General features: G+C 48.9%; 1 protein-coding gene and 1 long non-coding RNA gene across 21 annotated transcripts in view; one reads left to right on the forward strand and one right to left on the reverse strand.

The window, feature by feature from the left end:
* Window positions 1-9,335, reverse strand: part of LOC144773263 (uncharacterized) — a 404,133-nt gene extending 394,798 nt beyond the window's left edge. The window contains exon 1 of one of the 7 annotated variants that reach the window (XR_013599941.1): window positions 1,978-2,657. This is a non-coding gene — a long non-coding RNA (uncharacterized LOC144773263). Of the gene's footprint in view, window positions 1-1,977; window positions 2,736-9,075 lie in introns of those variants that run through there. The other 6 variants (XR_013599942.1, XR_013599943.1, XR_013599938.1 and 3 more) reach the window with 6 other exon arrangements.
* Window positions 1-22,151, forward strand: part of LOC144773261 (uncharacterized) — a 7,170,044-nt gene that overhangs the window by 7,091,223 nt on the left and 56,670 nt on the right. For all 14 annotated transcript variants that reach the window (XM_078658159.1, XM_078658161.1, XM_078658167.1 and 11 more), the window contains 2 exons: window positions 4,851-4,931; window positions 11,947-12,027. In XM_078658159.1, the coding sequence (XP_078514285.1) occupies window positions 4,851-4,931; window positions 11,947-12,027 (162 nt within the window). The remainder of the gene's footprint in view (window positions 1-4,850; window positions 4,932-11,946; window positions 12,028-22,151) is intronic.

Genomic DNA, 22,151 nt, shown 5'->3' on the forward strand with positions numbered 1-22,151 from the left:
TTATGTCCTTTCCGGACAAAGTGGTTCTACGTACCAGGGCAGAATTGTTATCAAAGGTTGTGACCCCATTTCATCTGGGCCAATCCATTACTTAGTCCACCTTCTTTGCTCCCCCACATCCCTCTAAGGAAGAGGAGCGTCTCCACCGTCTGGCCTCAAAAAGAGCGTTGTCGTTCTACCTTGACCACACAGAAGAGTTCTGGGTGGATGACTAACTCTTTGTGGAGTATGTTGAAGCAAAGAAGGGAAAGGCAGTGCAGAAAAGAACCATCTCTTGCTGGGTTGTTCTCGCCATTAAAATGTTACGCCTTGGCGAAGAAGCAGCCCACTGAGGGATTAAGAGACCACTCCACCAGGGGAAAGTCTGCAACTACGGCCTTGGCTCGGGGTGTCCCAGTGCAAGACATCTGTCAGGCAGTGACATGGGCATCATTGCACACGTTCGCAAAGCATTATTGCATTAATGGTCAAGTGCACAGGGATGGGCACTTTGCCCATTCAGTCCTGCAAGACTTCTTAGTCTAGGTCATGAGTCTGCAACCCACCGCCAGGTGGGTATGGCTTGTGTTAGAAATGGGATTTCTGGTTGGCTAAGGCTTGCACCAAAGCTAGGCAGAAACCACCACTCTAGTCAGGGCAAGGGAGTTACACGTCAAAGATAACACCTGCTCACCCCCTGGTAGCTTGGCACGAGGAGTCAGGCTTATCCCGGTGGTCATGTGTAAAGCATTTGCACACGCACACAGCAACAACATCCCAGGCACACTACTAAAGGAAATCCACACAAGGTTATAGCAAAAATAGCCTTTGTATTCTCATAACACATTAGAATAGTATTCACACAATATACAATGTGCCAACCGGCACTGGGCAATATTTACAAGGGATTATATACACATGACAGGGCCACATGGACCACTGTCAGAACCATCACAAAGCGAACTTAGTAAAAGTAAAACAGATCATAAAGGTACAACCAGTAAACACTGGTAATCACTGTACTTAGCATCAGCCTGTAACATAAACTACAATATGCACAGTATCACATCAGGCACGAATTGCATTCTGTGCCAACCTCACCAGCATAAACACATTATGCAATCCTCTCATAAGTCTAAACACATTAGACCCTAACCTCCTAAGCATAACTCACATTAGGGGCATAAATCACACAGTTAAACCTAATCTCACTAGCATAAACCATGATATGCAAAGCAACCTCATAATCATAAACCACAGTTAGAGGTATAACACAGGGTGCGTAATCATACTACATACATTACATTTCCTAGCACCACATCAAATAAGGGCCTGGCGCCCTACAATCCCAACAGCCCCCCTGGCCAACTGGCCATCTCAAACAGGGGCTCAAATGCCCTATGTCCCAAAAGTCAGGGGGCCCTACCAAAGCAGAGAAAGTCAAGGGTGTGCAATCTGCGCAGACCTAAACGTTGCAGCTACTCACTACTTGCTGGGCAGCTGGGAATGTCAGGGGCAAAGTAGTGCATCTCACTCCTAACTCAAAACATGCCCCTAAAGAACTGTGCGCCTAAACAGTGCAGCTGCCCACTACTTGCTGGGCAGCTGTGAATCTTCAAATGAGGCCTGACACCACTGTGCCCTTTGATTCAAGGTGCCAACGTTGGAGCCACCTAGGCTCTAAGAACAATAATGCCCATGGGAAAAACCTGGCGAGAATAAACATGCTCACCATGCTGGAGCCACACGGGTCTCTAAACTAACAATGCCAGCAACATTGGAGCGGCCGCTCTCCTGGCGGGACCGCTCAGATACTGCCCATCAGGGGGAAAGCACGGGCCCCTCTGGCCCATTTAAGGAGACATCACACCAGAAATGCCTCCAAGCCCCATGGGGGCCTATAACAAAATAGTCACTGCCCCTCTCGTTGGAGAGGCCCGCAACGGCGGGTTCGCTCAGAAAGCAAACAAAAGGGAACACACTTGAGCCCCTTCTTACCGGCTCCATCTCCTGGTTGTCCTCTGGTTGGCACTGCGGGGCTCTCCTAAGCTCATGGGATCCCCGCCTGGGTGCACACAGCCTCTTCCCTACTGTCTGCTTAGTTAGTACGGCGGGGGCAGGCTCGGCGGCATCTGGGGTGCTCCCACTCCCCTTTAGTCCTGCGGTACTCGGCTCTTGTTTCTCTTACCGGAACTTCTCCTAAGGGCTTGTGGAGGCAGGGTAGGCACCCGTCCTCCTTTAGGCACGCAGCCCTCCTTCCGGCCGCATTTCCTTCCCGTTTCCGTCCCGCAGGCCCCGCCCACAACCAGGCGGGCCGCAGATCGCGGTCGGGTTGGTTTCTTTCCTCGTTGCGGCACAAGAGGGGTCGGCTTCCTCCTAATTCCAAATAGACAGCGGGGTGGGCACCCACCATTAAGATAAGTTAAGCGGGGTGGGCACCCATTTAAAATCATAGAAATAAGCGGGGTGGGCTCCCGCTCGACAAGGCAAATGCAGGGGAATCCCTACGCTGGGGATTACCTCTGAGGCGATGTGCAGCCCAGTGCTGCGATGATCCAGAGCTTCTCTCCCTGGGGACAATTACAGCTTTTTGCTGTAATGGAAATAAAGCGCTTCCCAGGGCGCTAGGACAGCAAACAAAAAGGTCCTATAGAAAGAAGAACCAAGTCCCAAAAGTCCTTGAGGTATCCATGGGGCAAGTCAGGGCCCAAGGAGGCAAGCCCTCATGGCAGCCCCCCCCCCTGGGCCCCAGCAGCAGCCCGCCCCAGCAGGAACAGCAACCAAGAAGTGAACATTTTCATGGGGTCACAGCCCCTATATTTATACTAGTAAAACCGTTTGTGTCACAGCACAGGGATGGGGGGATACCAGTCAGAACTGGTATAGGGGAGCTTTGGAGCACTTTGTTTTGCTCAGCTCCTCTCTCCTTTGTCAGGTGGGGGCTCAGGGATTAGACGCACCACAGGAGGCAGAGCTGGCATTGTGGGGGGAACGCACAGTCCCTTTCAGGTCCCAGGTGCAACTCCTCCCTCCCATCTGCATGAAGATCTCTCTATTCACCACTGGGCAGACTCCCCCTGTCTCCTGGAGCCACCCACACGCCTCATCTCCTGTCACTCACAAGCCAGACATGCAATTCACATCAGGCAGACAGACACACAGTACACAGAAATGACAACTTCTAAAAGTGGCATTTCTCCACCAGTCACCATAAATCTGCGCACACCATTGTGCAGCATTTATCCTCACAAGTTCATACATACCAAACTTGCCCCTGCACTTCTCTTATACCAGGATTTACCATGGATACACATATCCCCCATGCATTCTTATGAGAGGGCAGGCCAGTCTCACCACACATACCCAGAGAGCACATGCACTTTACACTGGACCACAGTGCTAGAGTGCCCAGAGGCCTAAAATCAATAACACCAGGTTACAGAAAAAGGCTAGGAGAATGCAAAAAGTTTCGGGGTGAACCTGCCACAAGGGCCAGGTCCAACAGCTTGGGTATCTGATTCAAAGGTAAGGAATCTGCAGCTAGAAGTCTCTATCAGATGAACAAGTTACCTACCTTCGGTAACGCATTATCTGGTAGAGACTCTATCTAGCTGCAGATTCTTTGCAGCCCCACCCATGCCTCCCCGCTTTGTGGACTGATGTAGCGGATCTAGGGTTACTTCCCTTTCAGGGCCCTAGTTTTGCACACGATTACGCAGTCACTTCATGGCTCTGCGCATCTGGAGTGAAAAATACGAAAAGTACTGACGTCCGCACGCCTGGGTGGCGCCTATAAAGGCACTGCAACGTCATAACCAACGCTACTGATGCCGACAACGTCACGCGGAGCCGAATGGAACCACCCGACGTCAAGCGCAAGGCGTATTGCTCAGCAAAAGTTTTCCGGATCCAGCCTGATGCCTGGGAAATTCCAAGGTAAGGTATCTGCAGCTAGATAGAGTCTCTACCAGATAATTCATTACCGAAGGTAAGTAACCTGTTCATCTAGCCGCATATTCCTTACCAACCCACTGATCCTCCCTGCTCAGCAAACGGGTTTCTAGGGACATGGTTGATCTCTTTCAGGGCTCTAGTTTTTCATACTAGTGGTCAGTGTTCTTCATGGCTCCACGCTTACAGTGTGGAAAGTCATGAAAGGAAACTGATATCAGCTCGCCTGGGTGGCACTTATTTAGGCGCTGTGAACCTCACTTCTGGCGTGGCCAGCGGCGCAAACTGCGCCTATCAATGCTACCTGTGCAGAGGTACTGTTCACAAAATATTTTCCAGATCCAGTCTGACACCTGGAGAAATTCTAGGGTAAGAAATCTGCGGCAAGCTATAGTCTCTACCAGATAAGGAGTTACCGAAGGTTAGTTATTTGTTCTTTGCACAGGCATGCAGCACTTTTGTGACGCCAACCTAGCACAAACTTTTTGTTAATCTGGGCCTCACTGTTTTTTAATTTAATGAAGATAGCCTTGATTGAGAAATGGTTTTACCAGTGAATAACTTTATCTTCCAAAAGTCAGTTTCTTGAATAACTTATGAGGAGTGCTTTACCATCACCAACTTCAGTACAGTGAATGTTCTTTGAGCAAAGATTCACTTTCTGGTAGAGTGCACTTACTGACAGCCTGTTTTGGTTACAGTGTGCAGTAATATTTTTCATATGCACATTGGATTAGTAGAAAGTGCAGTCTTGAACTGCTATTTTGCGGTGTGTTGATACCAAGTGCAATATTATCAATCATATACACCTAAAGAACTGTTCATTATTATGCTGTGCTCGTACTGTGAATGGGACTGGAGCACACTGTTCATTAGTGCACTAACCTTTCATGTGTTACTGTTCTCCAAACTTTTTGCAGATCCGAAATCTGAAGAATCAGAAAATGTAAAGCAAGAGGCAAGTCAATCCAGGTTGACAAAAGGACATATTCCAGTTTTAGGTAAGGAAATCGGTAGCTCAGGAAAGTCACCAGCTTCTGCTTGGCATTTAAAGTAAAGCAAAAATGGTTCCTTTGGGATTTGCTTGTATTCCCCACTTACCCTCAAGATGGCTATCAAGGGTCAGATTTACTAATTTGTGGTGCAACACAATGTAGCAAGACAACTTGCTACGCTAGTTACGCTGCATCAAAGGAGAGGGCAAGAATGTGTCTAATTTATGTATATATGTAGAAAAAACTAAGAGAAATAAACATATTTATCCTCGTTACGCCTTACTTGGGAAGGCATAGCATTTTAGCACATTCCAGGTTTACCAGTATTTGGAAACCAAGAATGTGGCAAAAAAGCATGGATGGATGCGTAAGAACACCTATGCTCCACCCTTGGAATGCCTTCTCAGCACAGAGTAATGCAAGGCACCGACTTCTGCTGCCTTGCGTTACTTCAGATTTACTATGCCATGCAGAGCCATGCAAGGTGATGCAATGGCAACGCAAGCCCTTAGTAAATATGGGTACAACTCTCCTGAGATGTTCTAATTCTTGTAAGATAGCATTGCAACAGTGTTATGTCACTCCCTCGTGCTTAGCAGTGTGACAGAGACTAGAAAGTAAGACTGGGCGGTGAACTCCACTCCGGTCGCAGAGTTTTCAGTTTTCCACACGCATTATGTGGAGCTCCCTGAATTCGGAAAAAAACCCACTTCGCGAAGCAGAGATTTTTTCCTCGCTCACATTCATAAACGTCAAGTTGCCGAGCCCGAAAGGGGAAAATCCACCTCCCGGTGAGATTTTTCCTCATTCGCGAGCGTCAACATCAAGTTGGCAATCGCAAGCGTGGAAAATCAATCTCCCAGCGAGATTTCTCAACGTGGGCGGTCAGATTTGTCATTGCGAGTGGTCGTGCATGCTCGCGACCGCTCGCGCTGAGAAACTGTTGGTTCGAGTTGAAAAAGCTGCTGCTTGAGTAAAAATCTACTCGAGCGGCAGAAAGGAAGCAGCACCCGCTTGCGCTGTGCATGGTGCCGTTCGTGATGATTGCACAGTGTGGACAAGCATCTGGCACTGGAAATCATCGCAAACAGTATTTATCTAACACACTCCGCCGCTTGCGGGGCTTTGCGTAGCGCGGCAGAGATTTTTTTGTACTTCGCAGAGTTCTTTTTAGCGGAGCTCCGTGAACTCCACCCCGGCTTACTAGAAAGTAAACCACCCATGGGTTGGGAGGTTGTTGGGTTTTATACCTATAGGTTTAAGAATGCACTTTGATCATCCTCTCGCCTATGGGCAGGAGATAGAGTTGGCAACACTGTCCCGTGGGGAGGCTGCAGTGGTTCTGACATTCAGCTAGGGCAAGAGTTTTGGCAAAGGACTGTCACCCAGGACATAAGTTCTGAATATCATTCAAACTGCAACCTCTCATTATTACTAACATCAAAGTGTATCATGATCACCTTGAACTGAGATCGCAGTACGGATACTCAAACGCATGCTCAAGAATTACAGAGTCCTCGTGCCCAGTAAACTGATTGATGATGCTGACTGACAAATTCAATACATCCATCAGAGGATCAGGAATGGGAACCCATGATGCTAACTTCCAACAGTCTCTCTTCGACTTGCAGCCTGAGGCTGCCCAGTTCTGAGTAGGTGAGCCTACCAGAAGCGACCTGCATGTCCCGTGAGCCAGCACCATCTTTTGTCACATTTCTTTCTCCAATCTCTGGCCACATTTACAGTTGTCCACACATATGAAGGAGTTTTTACGATAGACCCAGGGTTCTACCACCATTGCAGCATTTCTAGTTGATGGCATTGTGACTGCCAGTGTTTAAATGTTCATTCTTTCTGAAGAGGGATTTCATGTGCCACACCACTGACTAAGAAGGTTAACGTTTCAATATTTGAATTTTTGGTATGTTGCACACACCAGAGATGATAGCTTGCTGTCACTGGGTAATTAAAAGCGACATTCCACTGCTCAAATGGGAAGTTCAAATGAGAAAGGCAATGAGTGTGCCTGGTCTTTCTGATGGATACATCCGCCTGTGGATTCCTCACCTTTTGAATATCCCCTGCGCTAGCATTCTGCGGAAACTTTTTCCTAGCTCTCCACGCCGACGAGGGTAAGTGAATTGCAGGCGTTATCCAGCTCGCCTCCTTATCTTATGTCCTTTCCGGACAAAGTGGTTCTACGTACCAGGGCAGAATTGTTATCAAAGGTTGTGACCCCATTTCATCTGGGCCAATCCATTACTTAGTCCACCTTCTTTGCTCCCCCACATCCCTCTAAGGAAGAGGAGCGTCTCCACCGTCTGGCCCCAAATAGAGCGTTGTCGTTCTACCTTGACCACACAGAAGAGTTCTGGGTGGATGACTAACTCTTTGTGGAGTATGTCGAAGCAAAGAAGGGAAAGGCAGTGCAGAAAAGAACCATATCTTGCTGGGTTGTTCTCGGCATTAAAATGTTACGCCTTGGCGAAGAAGCAGCCCACTGAGGGATTAAGAGACCACTCCACCAGGGGAAAGTCTGCAACTACGGCCTTGGCTCGGGGTGTCCCAGTGCAAGACATCTGTCAGGCAGTGACATGGGCATCATTGCACACGTTCGCAAAGCATTATTGCATTGATGGTCAAGTGCACAGGGATGGGCACTTTGCCCATTCAGTCCTGCAAGACTTCTTAGTCTAGGTCATGAGTCTGCAACCCACCGCCAGGTGGGTATGGCTTGTGTTAGAAATGGGATTTCTGGTTGGCTAAGGCTTGCACCAAAGCTAGGCAGAAATCACCACTCTAGTCAGGGCAAGGGAGTTACACGTCAAAGATAACACCTACTCACCCCCTTGGTAGCTTGGCACGAGGAGTCAGGCTTATCCCGGTGGTCATGTGTAAAGCATTTGCACACGCACACAGCAACAACATCCCAGGCACACTGCTAAAGGAACTCCACACAAGGTTATAGCAAAAATAGCCTTTGTATTCTCATCACACATTAGAATAGTATTCACACAATATACAATGTGCCAACTGGCACTGGGCAATATTTACAAGGGATTATATACACATGACAGGGCCACATGGACCACTGTCAGAACCATCACAAAGCGAACTTAGTAAAAGTAAAACAGATCATAAAGGTACAACCAGTAAACATTGGTAATCACTGTACTTAGCATCAGCCTGTAACATAAACTACAATATGCACAGTATCACATCAGGCACGATTTACATTCTGCGCCAACCTCACCAGCATAAACACATTATGCAATCCTCTCATAAGTCTAAACACATTAGACCCTAACCTCCTAAGCATAACTCACATTAGGGGCATAAATCACACAGTTAAACCTAATCTCACTAGCATAAACCATGATATGCAAAACAACCTCATAATCATAAACCACAGTTAGAGGTATAACACAGGGTGCGTAATCATACTACATACATCACATTTCCTAGCACCACATCAAATAAGGGCCTGGCGCCCTACAATCCCAACAGCCCCCCTGGCCAACTGGCCATCTCAAACAGGGGCTCAAATGCCCTATGTCCCAAAAGTCAGGGGGCGCTACCAAAGCAGAGAAAGTCATGGGTGTGCAATCTGCGCAGACCTAAACGTTGCAGCTACTCACTACTTGCTGGGCATCTGGGAATGTCAGGGGCAAAGGAGTGCATCTCACTCCTAACTCAAAACATGCCCCCAAAGAACTGTGCGCCAAAACAGTGCAGCTGCCCACTACTTGCTGGGCAGCTGTGAATCTTGGAATGAGGCCTGGCACCACTGTGCCCTTTGATTCAAGGTGCCAACGTTGGAGCAACCTAGGCTCTAAGAACAATAATGCCCGTGGGAAAAACCTGGCGAGAATAAACATGCTCACCATGCTGGAGCCACACGGGGCTCTAAACTAACAATGCCAGCAACATTGGAGCGGCCGCTCTCCTGGCGGGACCGCTCAGATACTGCCCATCAGGGGGAAAGCACGGGCCCCTCTGGCCCTTTTAAGGAGCCATCACACCAGAAATGCCTCCAAGCCCCATGGGGGCGTATAACAAAATAGTCACTGCCCCTCTCGTTGGAGAGGCCCGCAACGGCGGGTTCCCTCAGAAAGCAAACAAAAGGGAACACCCTCGAGCCCCTTCTTACCGGCTCCATCTCCTGGTGGTCCTCTGGTTGGCACTGCGGGGCTCTCCTAAGCTCATGGGATCCCCGCCTGGGTACACACAGCCTCTTCCCTACTGTCTGCTTAGTTAGTGCGGCGGGGGCAGGCTCGGCGGCATCTGGGGTGCTCCCACTCCCCTTTACTCCTGCGGTACTCGGCCCTTGTTTCTCTTCCCAGAACTTCTCCTTAGGGCTTGTGGAGGCAGGGTAGGCACCCGTCCTCCTTTAGGCACGCAGCCCTCCTTCCGGCCGCATTTCCTTCCCGCTTCCGTCCCGCAGGCCCAGCCCACAACCAGGCGGGCCGCAGATCGCGGTCGGGTTGGTTTCTTTCCTCGTTGCGGCACAAGAGGGGTCGGCTTCCTCCTAATTCCAAATAGACAGCGGGGTGGGCACCCACCATTAAGATAAGTTAAGCGGGGTGGGCACCCATTTAATATCATAGAAATAAGCGGGGTGGGCTCCCGCTCGAAAAGGCAAATGCAGGGAAATCCCTACGCTGGGGATTACCTCTGAGGCGATGTGCAGCCCAGTGCTGCGATGATCCAGAGCTTCTCTTCCTGGGGACAATTACAGCTTTTTGCTGTAATGGAAATAAAGCGCTTCCCAGGGCGCTAGGACAGCAAACAAAAAGGTCCTATAGAAAGAAGAACCAAGTCCCAAAAGTCCTTAAGGCATCCATGGGGCAAGTCAGGGCCCAGGGAGGCAAGCCCTCATGGCAGCCCCCCCCTGGGCCCCAGCAGCAGCCCGCCCCAGCAGGAACAGCAACCAAGAAGTGAACATTTTCATGGGGTCACAGCCCCTATATTTATACTAGTAAAACCGTTTGTGTCACAACATAGGGATGGGGGGATACCAGTCAGAACTGGTATAGGGGAGCTTTGGAGCACTATGTTTTGCTCAGCTCCTCTCTCCTTTGTCAGGTGGGGGCTCAGGGATTAGACACACCACAGGAGGCGGAGCTGGCATTGTGGAGGGAAGGCACAGTCCTTTTCAGGTCCCAGGTGCAACTCCTCCCTCCCATCTGTATGAAGATCTCTCTATTCACCACTGGGCAGACTCCCCCTGTCTCCTGGAGCCACCCACACGCCTCAGCTCCTGTCACTCACAAGCCAGACATGCAATTCACATCAGGCAGACAGACACACAGTACACAGAAATGCCAACTTCTAAAAGTGGCATTTCTCCACCAGTCACCATAAATCTGCGCACACCATTGTGCAGCATTTATCCTCACAAGTTCATACATACCAAACTTGCCCCTGCACTTCTCTCATACCAGGATTTACCATGGATACACATATCCCCCATGCATTCTTATGAGAGGGCAGGCCAGTCTCACCACACATACCCAGAGAGCACATGCACTTTACACTGGACCACAGTGCTAGAGTGCCCAGAGGCCTAAAATCAATAACACCAGGTTACAGAAAAAGGCTAGGAGAATGCAAAAAGTTTCGGGGTGAACCTGCCACAAGGGCCAGGTCCAACAGCTTGGGTATCTGATTCAAAGGTAAGGAATCTGCAGCTAGAAGTCTCTATCAGATGAACAAGTTACCTACCTTCGGTAACGCATTATCTGGTAGAGACTCTATCTAGCTGCAGATTCTTTGTAGCCCTACCCATGCCTCCCCGCTTTGTGGACTGATGTAGCGGATCTAGGGTTACTCCCCTTTCAGGGCCCTAGTTTTGCACACGATTACGCAGTCACTTCATGGCTCTGCGCATCTGGAGTGAAAAATACGAAAAGTACTGACGTCCGCACGCCTGGATGGCGCCTATAAAGGCACCGCAACGTCATAACCAACGCTACTGATGCCGACAACGTCACGCGGAGCCGAATGGAACCACCCGACGTCAAGCGCAAGGCGTATTGCTCAGCAAAAGTTTTCCGGATCCAGCCTGATGCCTGGGAAATTCCAAGGTAAGGTATCTGCAGCTAGATAGAGTCTCTACCAGATAATTCATTACCGAAGGTAAGTAACCTGTTCATCTAGCCGCATATTCCTTACCAACCCACTGATCCTCCCTGCTCAGCAAACGGGTTTCTAGGGACATGGTTGATCTCTTTCAGGGCTCTAGTTTTTCATACTAGTGGTCAGTGTTCTTCATGGCTCCACGCTTACAGTGTGGAAAGTCATGAAAGGAAACTGATATCAGCTCGCCTGGGTGGCACTTATATAGGTGCTGTGAACCTCACTTCTGGCGTGGCCAGCGGCACAAACTGCGCCTATCGATGCTACCTGTGCAGAGGTACTGTTCACAAAATATTTTCCAGATCCAGTCTGACACCTGGAGAAATTCTATGGTAAGAAATCTGCGGCAAGGTATAGTCTCTACCAGATAAGGCGTTACCGAAGGTTAGTTATTTGTTCTTTGCGCAGGCATGCAGCACTTTTGTGACACCAACCTAGCACAAACTTTTTGTTAATCTGGGCCTCACTGTTTTTAATTTAATGAAGATAGCCTTGATTGAGAAATGGTTTTACCAGTGAATAACTTTATCTTCCAAAAGTCAGTTTCTTGAATAACTTATGAGGAGTGCTTTACCATCACCAAATTCAGTACAGTGAATGTTCTTTGAGCAAAGATTCACTTTCTGGTAGAGTGCACTTACTGACAGCATGTTTTGGTTACAGTGTGCAGTAATATTTTTCATATGCACATTGGATTAGTAGAAAGTGCAGTCTTGAACTGCTATTTTGCGGTTTGTTGATACCAAGTGCAATATTATCAATCATATACACCTAAAGAACTGTTCATTATTATGCTGTGCTCGTACTGTGGAATGGGACTGGAGCACACTGTTCATTAGTGCACTAACCTTTCATGTGCTACTGTTCTCCAAACTTTTTGCAGATCAGAAATCTGAAGAATCAGAAAATGTAAAGCAAGAGGCACGTCAATCCAGGTTGACAAAAGGACATAATCCAGTTTTAGGTAAGGAAATCGGTAGCTCAGATAAGTCACCAGCTTCTGCTTGGCATTTAAAGTAAAGCAAAAATGGTTCCTTTGGGATTTGCTTGTATTCCCCACTTACCCTCAAGATGGCTATCAAGGGTCAGATTTACTAATTTGTGGTGCAACACAATGTAGCAAGACAACTTGCTACGCTAGTTACGCTGCATCAAATGAGAGGGCAAGAATGTGTCATATTTATGTATATAAGTAGAAAAAACTAAGAGAAATAAACATATTTATCCTCGTTACGTCTTACTTGGGAAGGCATAGCATTTTAGCACATTCCAGGTTTACCAGTATTTGGAAACCAAGAATGTGGCAAAAAAGCATGGATGGATGCGTAAGAACACCTATGCTGCACCCTTGGAATGCCTTCTCAGCACAGAGTAATGCAAGGCACCGACTTCTGCTGCCTTGCGTTACTTCAGATTTACTATGCCATGCAGAGCCATGCAAGGTGATGCAATGGCAACGCAAGCCCTTAGTAAATATGGGTACAACTCTCCTGAGATGTTCTAATTCTTGTAAGATAGCATTGCAACAGTGTTATGTCACTCCCTCGTGCTTAGCAGTGTGACAGAGACTAGAAAGTAAGACTGGGCGGTGAACTCCACTCCGGTCGCAGAGTTTTCAGTTTTCCACACGCGTTATGTGGAGCTCCCTGAATTCGGAAAAAAACCCACTTCGCGAAGCAGAGATTTTTTCCTCGCTCACATTCATCAACATCAAGTTGCCGAGCCCGAAAGGGGAAAATCCACCTCCCGGTGAGATTTTTCCTCATTCGCGAGCGTCAACATCAAGTTGGCAATCGCAAGCGTGGAAAATCAATCTCCCAGCGAGATTTCTCAACGTGGGCGGTCAGATTTGTCATTGCGAGTGGTCGTGCATGCTCGCGACCGCTCACGCTGAGAAACTGTTGGTTCGAGTTGAGAAAGCTGCTGCTTGAGTAAAAATCTACTCGAGCGGCAGAAAGGAAGCAGCACCCGCTTGCGCTGTGCATGGTGCCGTTCGTGATGATTGCACAGTGTGGACAAGCATCTGGCACTGGAAATCATCGTGAACAGTATTTATCTAACACACTCCGCCGCTTGAGGGGCTTGCGTAGAGTTCTTTTTAGCGGAGCTCCGTGAACTCCGCCCCGGCTTACTAGAAAGTAAACCACCCATGGGTTGGGAGGTTGTTGGGTTTTATACCTATAGGTTTAAGAATGCACTTTGATCATCCTCTCGCCTATAGGCAGGAGATAGAGTTGGCAACACTGTCCAGTGTGGAGGCTGCAGTGGTTCTGACATTCAGCTAGGGCAAGAGTTTTGGCAAAGGACTGTCACCCAGGACATAAGTTCTGAATATCATTCAAACTGCAACCTCTCATTGTTACTAACATCAAAGTGTATCATGATCACCTTGAACTGAGATCACAGTACGGATACTCGAACGCATGCTCAAGAATTACAGAGTCCTCGTGCCCAGTAAACTGATTGATGATGCTGACTGACAAATTCAATACATCCATCTGAGGATCAGGAATGGGAACCCATGATGCTAACTTCCAACAGTCTCTCTTCGACTTGCAGCCTGAGGCTGCCCAGTTCTGAATAGGTGAGCCTACCAGAAGCGACCTGCATGTCCCGTGAGCCAGCACCATCTTTGAGGATTGTCACATTTCTTTCTCCAATCTCTGGCCACATTTACAGTTGTCCACACATATGAAGGAGTTTTTACGATAGACCCAGGGTTCTACCACCATTGCAGCATTTCTAGTTGATGGCATTGTGACTGCCAGTGTTTAAATGTTCATTCTTTCTGAAGAGGGATTTCATGTGCCACACCACTGACTAAGAAGGTTAACGTTTCAATATTTGAATTTTTGGTATGTTGCACACACCAGAGATGATAGCTTGCTGTCACTGGGTAATTAAAAGCGACATTCCACTGCTCAAATGGGAAGTTCAAATGAGAAAGGCAATGAGTGTGCCTGGTCTTTCTGATGGATACATCCGCCTGTGGATTCCTCACCTTTTGAATACCCCCTGCGCCAGCATTCTGCGGAAACTTTTTCCTAGCTCTCCACGCCGACGAGGTTGTCACAATACCATGGCTCCGCTCGCGACTCCGTATGATGTCACTGGAGCCATACACAGCCTCGTCGGTGTGATGATGTCAGTTCCCTTTTTTCTGCGCCGTCGACGCGTAATGGTTTTCGGGGATCTCCATACTGTGTCAAGTTACTTTGTTGTTTCTCCAGTTTTACCTGTTGTTTTGCGATGGTGACTTTGAGGAAGTCAGGATTTAAGCCATGTAGAGAATGTGGGGGTCATATATCCATCACTGACCTCCATGAGGACTCTCTGGGGTGTTTTTCATCGGATCACGACGTGGAGGGTTGTTCCTGCAATTGCAAGATGAACCCAAAGGCTCTGAAAGAACGGGTGGCCAAGCTTTGTATGGCAAAAGTAAGGCAGGAGAAGAGAGGGCGAAAAAGATCAAAATCGAAGTTGTCGACTTCGCATGCTTCGAAGTCAAGGAAGCACAAGAATAAGAGGAGGCATGGCTCTCGGCATCGTTCGTCGTAGCAGAAGACCTCAAAATCACCCTCTCCAGCTCCTCGACGTTGTCAAAAAGGCTTTGTGTCTACTTCGCCATCTCCACGGATGACTCCGGAAAAATCTCCTTCCCCAAAAGGTATTCCGGCACGGTTGCCTACGCCGAGGGGCTCACCGGAGTCAAAGGGCTTGTCAGTTCAGTATGATCCTTCTCCTGTACACGAGACTGAACCTGTGGCTCCAACATTGGATCTGGCTGTTCCAACGTCGGAGGCTCCTCGTGTTGACGCTGACACGGCTCTGTATCCTCAATTTCCTACTCCAGGTTCAGATCCTATGTATTTTTTAAATGCAATGTATGGTGTGTTTGCCCAGGCAGCATTCTCCTCTGGAGCACCTTTGGGTCCTGTGGGTTTGCTCGCCTTCAATTTGGGCGTTCCTCAACATTATGCTCAGGCACCCTTAATGGCTTTCATGCCGAAGGCGCCGTCATGGCTGTTTCCGGCTCCGAGATTTTCATTGCCGTATATGGAGTCCCCGGCGCAGTCTGGTGGGCCTTCCTCTCGGCTTCGTACGGCGCCGATTCCCCCTTCGGATCCTCCTTCAATGCCGGCTCTGGAGCTGTTGGCGCCACGTGTGGCGCCGCGTGTGGCGTCGCCACCGCCGCAATCAAGGTTTCACTCGAGGAGAGAGGCACAGAGACTGTTGGAGGAAGAACAGTATCAGAGAGAGGAGGTTGAAGAGGGTGAGATAGAGGAATCTGTCGAAGATTTCGAAGGGATTCAGGAGGCAAGTGGCCTAGACACATCTCCAGAGTGGGAATCTTCTTTTTCAAGGGCTTCTCCACTGCAAGAGGTAGCTCCATATCATACCGTTATCAGAAAGGCTGCGGCACTTTTAGACTTGCAACTACCAACAGCTGAATATAAGCCAAATGTGCTCACGGAAGTTTTGCATTCGTCTTCTTCGATAGTTGAGCCGTTGTTGCCTTTTAATAAAGCTTTAACTTAGCCTATCCTGGAAGTGTGGCGTAAACCGCTGTCTTCTCCTGCTGTATCTAAATCTGTGGCAAGGAGATATAGGTCTGCTCCAGGAGACCCTCCCTTTCTTTCTACACATCCATCTCTGGAAAGTTTGGTGGTGCAGGCGTCCTGTTCTAAGCAATCTTCAGGCGCTTTTCCTCAGGCTCCTGCCGACAGGGAGTCGAAAAAGTTGGAGCAATCGGCTAAAAAGGTATTTTCTTCTTCTAGCATGGTACTAAAATCAACCAATGCTACCTGTTTGTTGGGACGTTACATATATGCATTGATGGATCCGGCTAAGCAATTGGCACCCAAGTTGCCTGATGAAGAGACAGAACATTTTATCGAGGTTCTGTCGGATGCTCAGGCTGCTGCTTGACAGGTTATACAGTGTGGCCTGGATACAGCTGATTCGGTGACCAGGGTTATGAGCTCCTCCATAGTTACCAGGAGAAAGACTTGGCTTAGAGTCTCTGGTTTTTCCCCAGACGTAAAGGCTACCTTTCTTGATTTACCCTTTGATGGTTCAAAACTTTTTGGGGAGAAGGCTGATTCTGTTCTTCAAAGGTTCAAAGATAGCAAATCCACTGCAAAATCCTTAGGATTACAAACTCAGTCAAGGGGGTTTGGATATAAGAAGTATTGAGGGTTTGGAAGTATAGAGGAAAAAGCAGGGGTCACCAAATTGGGTCGGCCCGCAATCTCTCCTCCTCCTCTTTTACCTCCTCTGCTCCCCCTGGTAATGCAGGAAAGCAGCCCTAGATCCCCCATCCTGGAACATGTGGGTTCTGTAGGGGGTCGGCTGTCTCCCTTTCTACAGGGTTGGAAATCGATCACGTCAGACCTTTGGGTTTTAAACCTTGTAGAGAATGGGTGCGCCCATCCCTTTAGGGAATTTCCTCCTCCTTACCCTCCTTGCCAAGGTTTCTGTTCGGAGGACCATTTACTTCTTTGACAGTAGGAGGTCCTTGCTTTAATACAAAAAGGTGCGATAGAGTTGGTTCCAGAGCAGGAAAGGGGTCAGGGATGCTACTACCGGTATTTCCTGATCCTCAAAAAGGATGGCAGGTTACGTCCGATCCTAGACCTCAGAATTTTTACCTCAAACAGGAGAAGTTCAAGATGTTGACCCTTGCTCAGGTTCTTCTGGTGCTGCAGCAAGAGTACTGGATGGTGTTGATCGATTTATAGGATGCGTATTTTCACATCGCCATCCTGAAATTGCACAGGAAGTATCTCCGGTTTACGGTAGGGTTGCCGCACTACCAGTTTACGGTCCTACCCTTTGGTCTTACTACTGCACCTTGAATCTTCACAAAGGTGATGGCAGTGGGGGCAGCTCCTCTCAGGAGGTCAGGGATCCCGGTTTTCCTTTACCTGGACAACCTGGACAACTGGCTGCTCAAGGCAGAGTCACCGGAGATGGTGCTTCATCATCTGCAAGTGACAGCTCAACTGTTGTTCAACTTGGGTTTTTCAATAAATGTGCCCAAATCTCACCTGGAGCCTTCTCATCGCAACCTGTTCATAGGGTGGTACTGGATACTACTGAGTGTCAAGCTTTTCTACCTCCTCAGAGAACTCTCGACATTCAGAAAATTATTCCTTTGTTTCACAATGGGACGGTTGTTCCAGACTTGAAGGTCCTTCGACTGCTCGATCTTTTCGCTTCCTGCATTCTGTTGGTCAACCATGCACGCTGGCACATGAGGGCACTCCAGTGGTACTACCACAGGCAGTGGTATCAACACAACAGAGATCTCAGGGAGTCAGTCAGAATCTCCAGAGACGCTGCAGCGGAGCTGCCTTGGTGGAGTGTGCAGGGCAACCTGTCTCAAGGAAAACCCTTTCAGCCTCCTCCACCGGAGGCCACAGTGATCACAGACGCCTCCACTTTAGGGTGGGGTGCTCATCTGGGGGATCTGGCGGTCAAGGGTCTTTGGTCTCCAGAGGAAAGGTTGCTTCACATCAACCTTCTCAGGCTCTCAGTTCAAAGCCCCCATTTTTGACCATACATGCTGAAAGGATGGTCCTCAGAACCGGGGCTGCTTTTCTGCCTAAGGTGGTTACTCCTTTCCGTCTAGGACAGTCCATTACTCTTCCTGTGTTTTATCCTCCCCCTCACCCTTCCAAGGAGAAGGAGAGACTTCACCGCCTGGTTTCAAAAAGAGCGGTGAGCTTTTATTTGGATAGGACTAAAGACTTGCGATTGGACGGTCAGCTTTTTGTGGGCTACGTTGGACGCATGAAGGGCAAGGCTGTGCACAAACAAACTCTTTCCAGATGGATAATCTTGTGCATCAAGATCTGCTAAGCCATTGCTGGTAAGGAGCCTTCTGAAGGTATTAGAGCTCATTCTACCAGAGCCAAGTCATCAACTTCTGCTTTGGCCAGAGGTGTACCTGTAGTGGACATTTGTAAGGCAGCGACTTGGGCCTCCCTCCACATTTTCGCGAAGCATTATTGCTTGGACTCCGAAATGAGGAGGGAGGGCCATTTTGCACGCTTTGTCCTCCAGGATTCTTTGGTATAGAAGGGTGGACACCCTCCTCCGGGAGTGGGACAGCTGTGGGATTCTATTCAAAGGTGAGGAATCCACAGGCAGATGTATCCATCAGAAGAACAAGTTACTTACCTTCGGTAATGCTTTTTCTGGTGGATACAGTATCTGCCTGTGGATTCCTCACTGACCCACCCTCCTCCCCGATGTCCACCCTCCTCCCCGATGTCCACCCTTGTATACCTTAAAGGTGGCTTTGTTTAACATGTTTGTTTTGCGTTGTCTCTTCTATTTATCTTGGTGTATTTATAGGAAATGCTTTAATTCTTTAGATTTCCTCTTGATTTTACACAATGTGTATTGGTATGAATTTTGTGTACTGTGTATACTTTCAATCTGTTTTTGGTTCACCTGTTTGCCTTGGAGGCACGGAAAAAATGGGTGGAACTGACGTTATCACGCCGACGAGGCTCTCTTATGGCTCCAGTGACGTCATACGGAGTCAAGAGCGGAGCTATGGTATTGTGACGACCTCATTGGTACGGAGAGCTAGGAAAAAGTTTCAGCGGAATGCTGGCGCTGGGGATATTCAAAAGGCGAGGAATCCACAGGCAGATACTGTATCCACCAGAAAACGTGTTACCGAAGGTAAGTACCTTGTTCTTCTTGTTGATGAGCCACATTTTGGTTTTCTGACAGTTCCCTTCTGTGGTGTAGGAATTCCTAGAACACATAATCTCAATAAAAAGATACTTATAAGGAAACATATTTTGAAATTAAAAATACACACATAGAATGTGCTTAATGTCCTGGTTATCCATTACATTTTAAGAACATATAGTTGTTGCTTGTGTGATTTGTTCATGAAGTCATACAATTGCAGGAGCTGAATTCAGGTATCTGATAGAGACTTCTAGCTGCAGATTCCTTACCTTTGAATTTCCCAGGCGTCAAGCTGGATCCGGAAACTTTTGCTGAGCAATAACCCTTGTGCGCGATGTCAGGTGGCTCCATTTGGCTCTGCGTGACATCATCAGCTTTGGTAGCATTGGTTATGACGTTGCAGTGCTTATATAGGCGCCACCCAGGCCCGCGGACGTCAGTTCTTTTCTTTCCATGCCAGTTAAGAAACGATCCGGGAAGAGCTACCCATCTGCCACTTTTTGGCAGACTTTTTCTCGACCTGGGTCGAATGTTTTGGATTGGACTTCGTATGCGAGGGATGTCTTTGAGAAAGACAGGCTTCAAACCATGCGGGACATGTTCCCGCATGATGTCGGTCACCGATCCTCACCACGTATGTCTGTGGTGTCTTGAACACGACCACGATACAAGGTCGTGTTCGGACTGTCGGGCCATGGCCCTGAAGACCTTGAGGGAGCGAGCCATGAAGATGCGTGCGGCCCGGCAGTCCACACCGTCAAGAGAGACTCCGAGGAGGTCATGGTCCTGTTCGAAGAAGAGGAGGTAGCGGGACCACTCACGGAGTCCTAAGCCCTCTTCCTCACATTCGAGGTTCCCTGGACACTCGGGAAGAGGCACAAGAAGAAGAAGAAGACCAAGTAGACTTCAACTTCACCTTAACTGGCGTCAGTCTTTGAGAAAGGTAAGGAGCACCGACGCTCTAGGCATGATTCTGTGTAGCCCGAACCAGAGTTGACTTTGCGACTCCCACTCAAATTAAAGAGTTTTACGTGGCCATGCGCTGCATATTTGAGTGGAACAACCCCGCTGGTGAATCCTCAGGCCTGCGGGGTCGGATGGGGCCCCATCAGTTTCAGCGCTGCCGGCTCCGGCCACAGAGCTGGTGGGGTCTCAGGGATCCGATCCCGGATCAGGGTCGACGTCAGTCGTGCGAACATGACCTTCCCAGGCATCGAATCTGAAGTCAGTACCTACGACGTGGACAATTCCAGTCGGTGCCGCAAACCCCATCCTCATCCCAGACGACACGTCAACAGGACCAGAACGTGCTGGGCTCAGGAGAGGAATGGGAGGAGTCTGGAGACCCTCTTGAGAACCAGGATGTCTCTGAGGAGACAATGGACTGGTATGGGGAACTTGGGGAAGCCAGTGGGCAGGATACTTCCCCAGACACTGGCATGCTTTCTCAACCTACAATCTCTACAGAGGAGGGGCCGTCCTATGCCATGGTGGTTGAGAGGACAGCTGAGGTCCTTGGACTGGAGCTGCCCTCAGTGCAGGTCAGGACTAATCTCCTAACCAAAGTGCTTTAGCCTGGGGCTTCCACTTCTGAAGTTTGGTGGCACAGGTCTCTATGTCCGAAGCCGCATTCCCTTCCGCCCCTCGAAATAGGAAATCCAAGAGACTGGACTCATCTGGGAAGAAGATGTTTTCTTTCCCCAGTCTGGCATTGCGGTCGGTGAATACCACGTGCATATTGTGCTGTTTCTTCCACTCCCCTTGGGAGACGGTTGCACAAGTGCTGCCACAATTTCTGGAGGAGTCCCTGGCTGTGCTCCCCCAAGCTGTCAAGGACGGGAGAGGTGCAGCAAGATTCACTATACGGTGTGGTTTAGATATGACCGATTCGCTGGGCAGATCGATTTCAACTACGGTGGCCTTGAGACGCCACGCCTAGCTTCGTACAACTGGCTCCTCTGGGGATTTCCAAGCCAATTTGATGGACATACTCTTTGATGGAACCAGCCTTTTTGGGGAAAAGGCAGACTCGGCTCTGGTCAGGTTCAAGGACTCTATAGCTATGGCCAGATCCTTGGGCCTCTCCTCCACTCCTCGTGGCCAGTCTTCCTTTTGACCCTTTCATGGCAATGGATGTGGTTTCCAGCCACTGCAGCCCTATCCTAGCCACCGTCCCGCTCAGACTATCCAAGCCATTCATGGACGTAGACGTGGTACATTCCGTCCTCGGAATGGAGGCCAGAAGTCGTCTACCACACTGCCCCCAGCAGCCGCAGCCTCCAAACACTCCTAGGCTGATTCTGCAGGACCACACTACTCCAGTGGGTGGGGGAATTCGTCATCATCTCCCACGCTGGAGATCTATAACAACAGACAAGTGGGTCTTGCAGATCATCCAGGAGGGCTATTCTCTTCCTTTCCTCCTACTATTCTGCCAAGTAAGGAACGGCTGGTGGAGGATCATTTAAAGTTGCTCCAATGAGGAAGATACTGGTCTTTTGGCCAAAGGAGCTATAGAAAGGGTCCCAGTTTCAGAGGTAGGTAGAGGCTGTTATTCCTGCAACTTTCTGATTCAGAAGAAAAACAAGGGGCTACGGCCCATTTAGGATCATCGGACCATCAATCTCTTTCTCAAAAAGGAGAAATTCAAAATGTTCACTTTGGCTCAGGTCTTGTCTGCCCTAGTCCAAGGAGGCTGGATGGTAGCGTTGGACCTGCAGGATGCGTATTTTCACATTCCCATCCTGCCAGGCCACAGACGTTACCTGCAGTTCAAGGTAGGCTGCAAGCACTTTCAGTTTACCGTTCTCCCCTTTGGTCTTAACAGTGCCTCTCGGGTGTCCACCAAGGTGATGGAGGTGGTTGCAGCTCATCTGCGCAGGTTAGGGGCGCTAGTCTTCTCCTACCTTGATGACTGGCTGCTGAAGGTGTCCTCACCCAGGCAGTCGTCACACACCTTCAGACTACGGAGAACCTCCTGCATTTGCTGGGGTTCTCTATGAATGTGCCGCAGTCACAACTGACTCCTTCTCAGACGTTCCCTTTCATCAGAGCTGTTCTGGACACAGTGCAGTTTTGGGCTCATCCTCCCAAACAGAGAGTCCAGGCTATTCAGGTTATGATTCTGATATTTCAGCCTCTATCCTGGATTTTGGTGAGGTTGACTCTGAGGCTGTTGGGTTTCATGGCCTCCTGCATCCTGTTGGTAAGACAAGCCAGGTGGCGTATGTGGGTTCTGCAGTGGGACTTAAAGTACCAGTGGGCATAGCATCAGGGAAATCTCACTGAGGTGGTTCAGATCTCAGAAGGAAATATGAAGGATCTGCAGTGGGGGTTGATGAACCCTATTGGGTCTGCGGCAGACCTCTCTTCCTT

The sequence above is a fragment of the Lissotriton helveticus genome, chromosome 8 (genome assembly GCF_964261635.1).
Source record: "Lissotriton helveticus chromosome 8, aLisHel1.1, whole genome shotgun sequence".
In the NCBI taxonomy this organism is placed as follows: domain Eukaryota; kingdom Metazoa; phylum Chordata; class Amphibia; order Caudata; family Salamandridae; genus Lissotriton; species Lissotriton helveticus.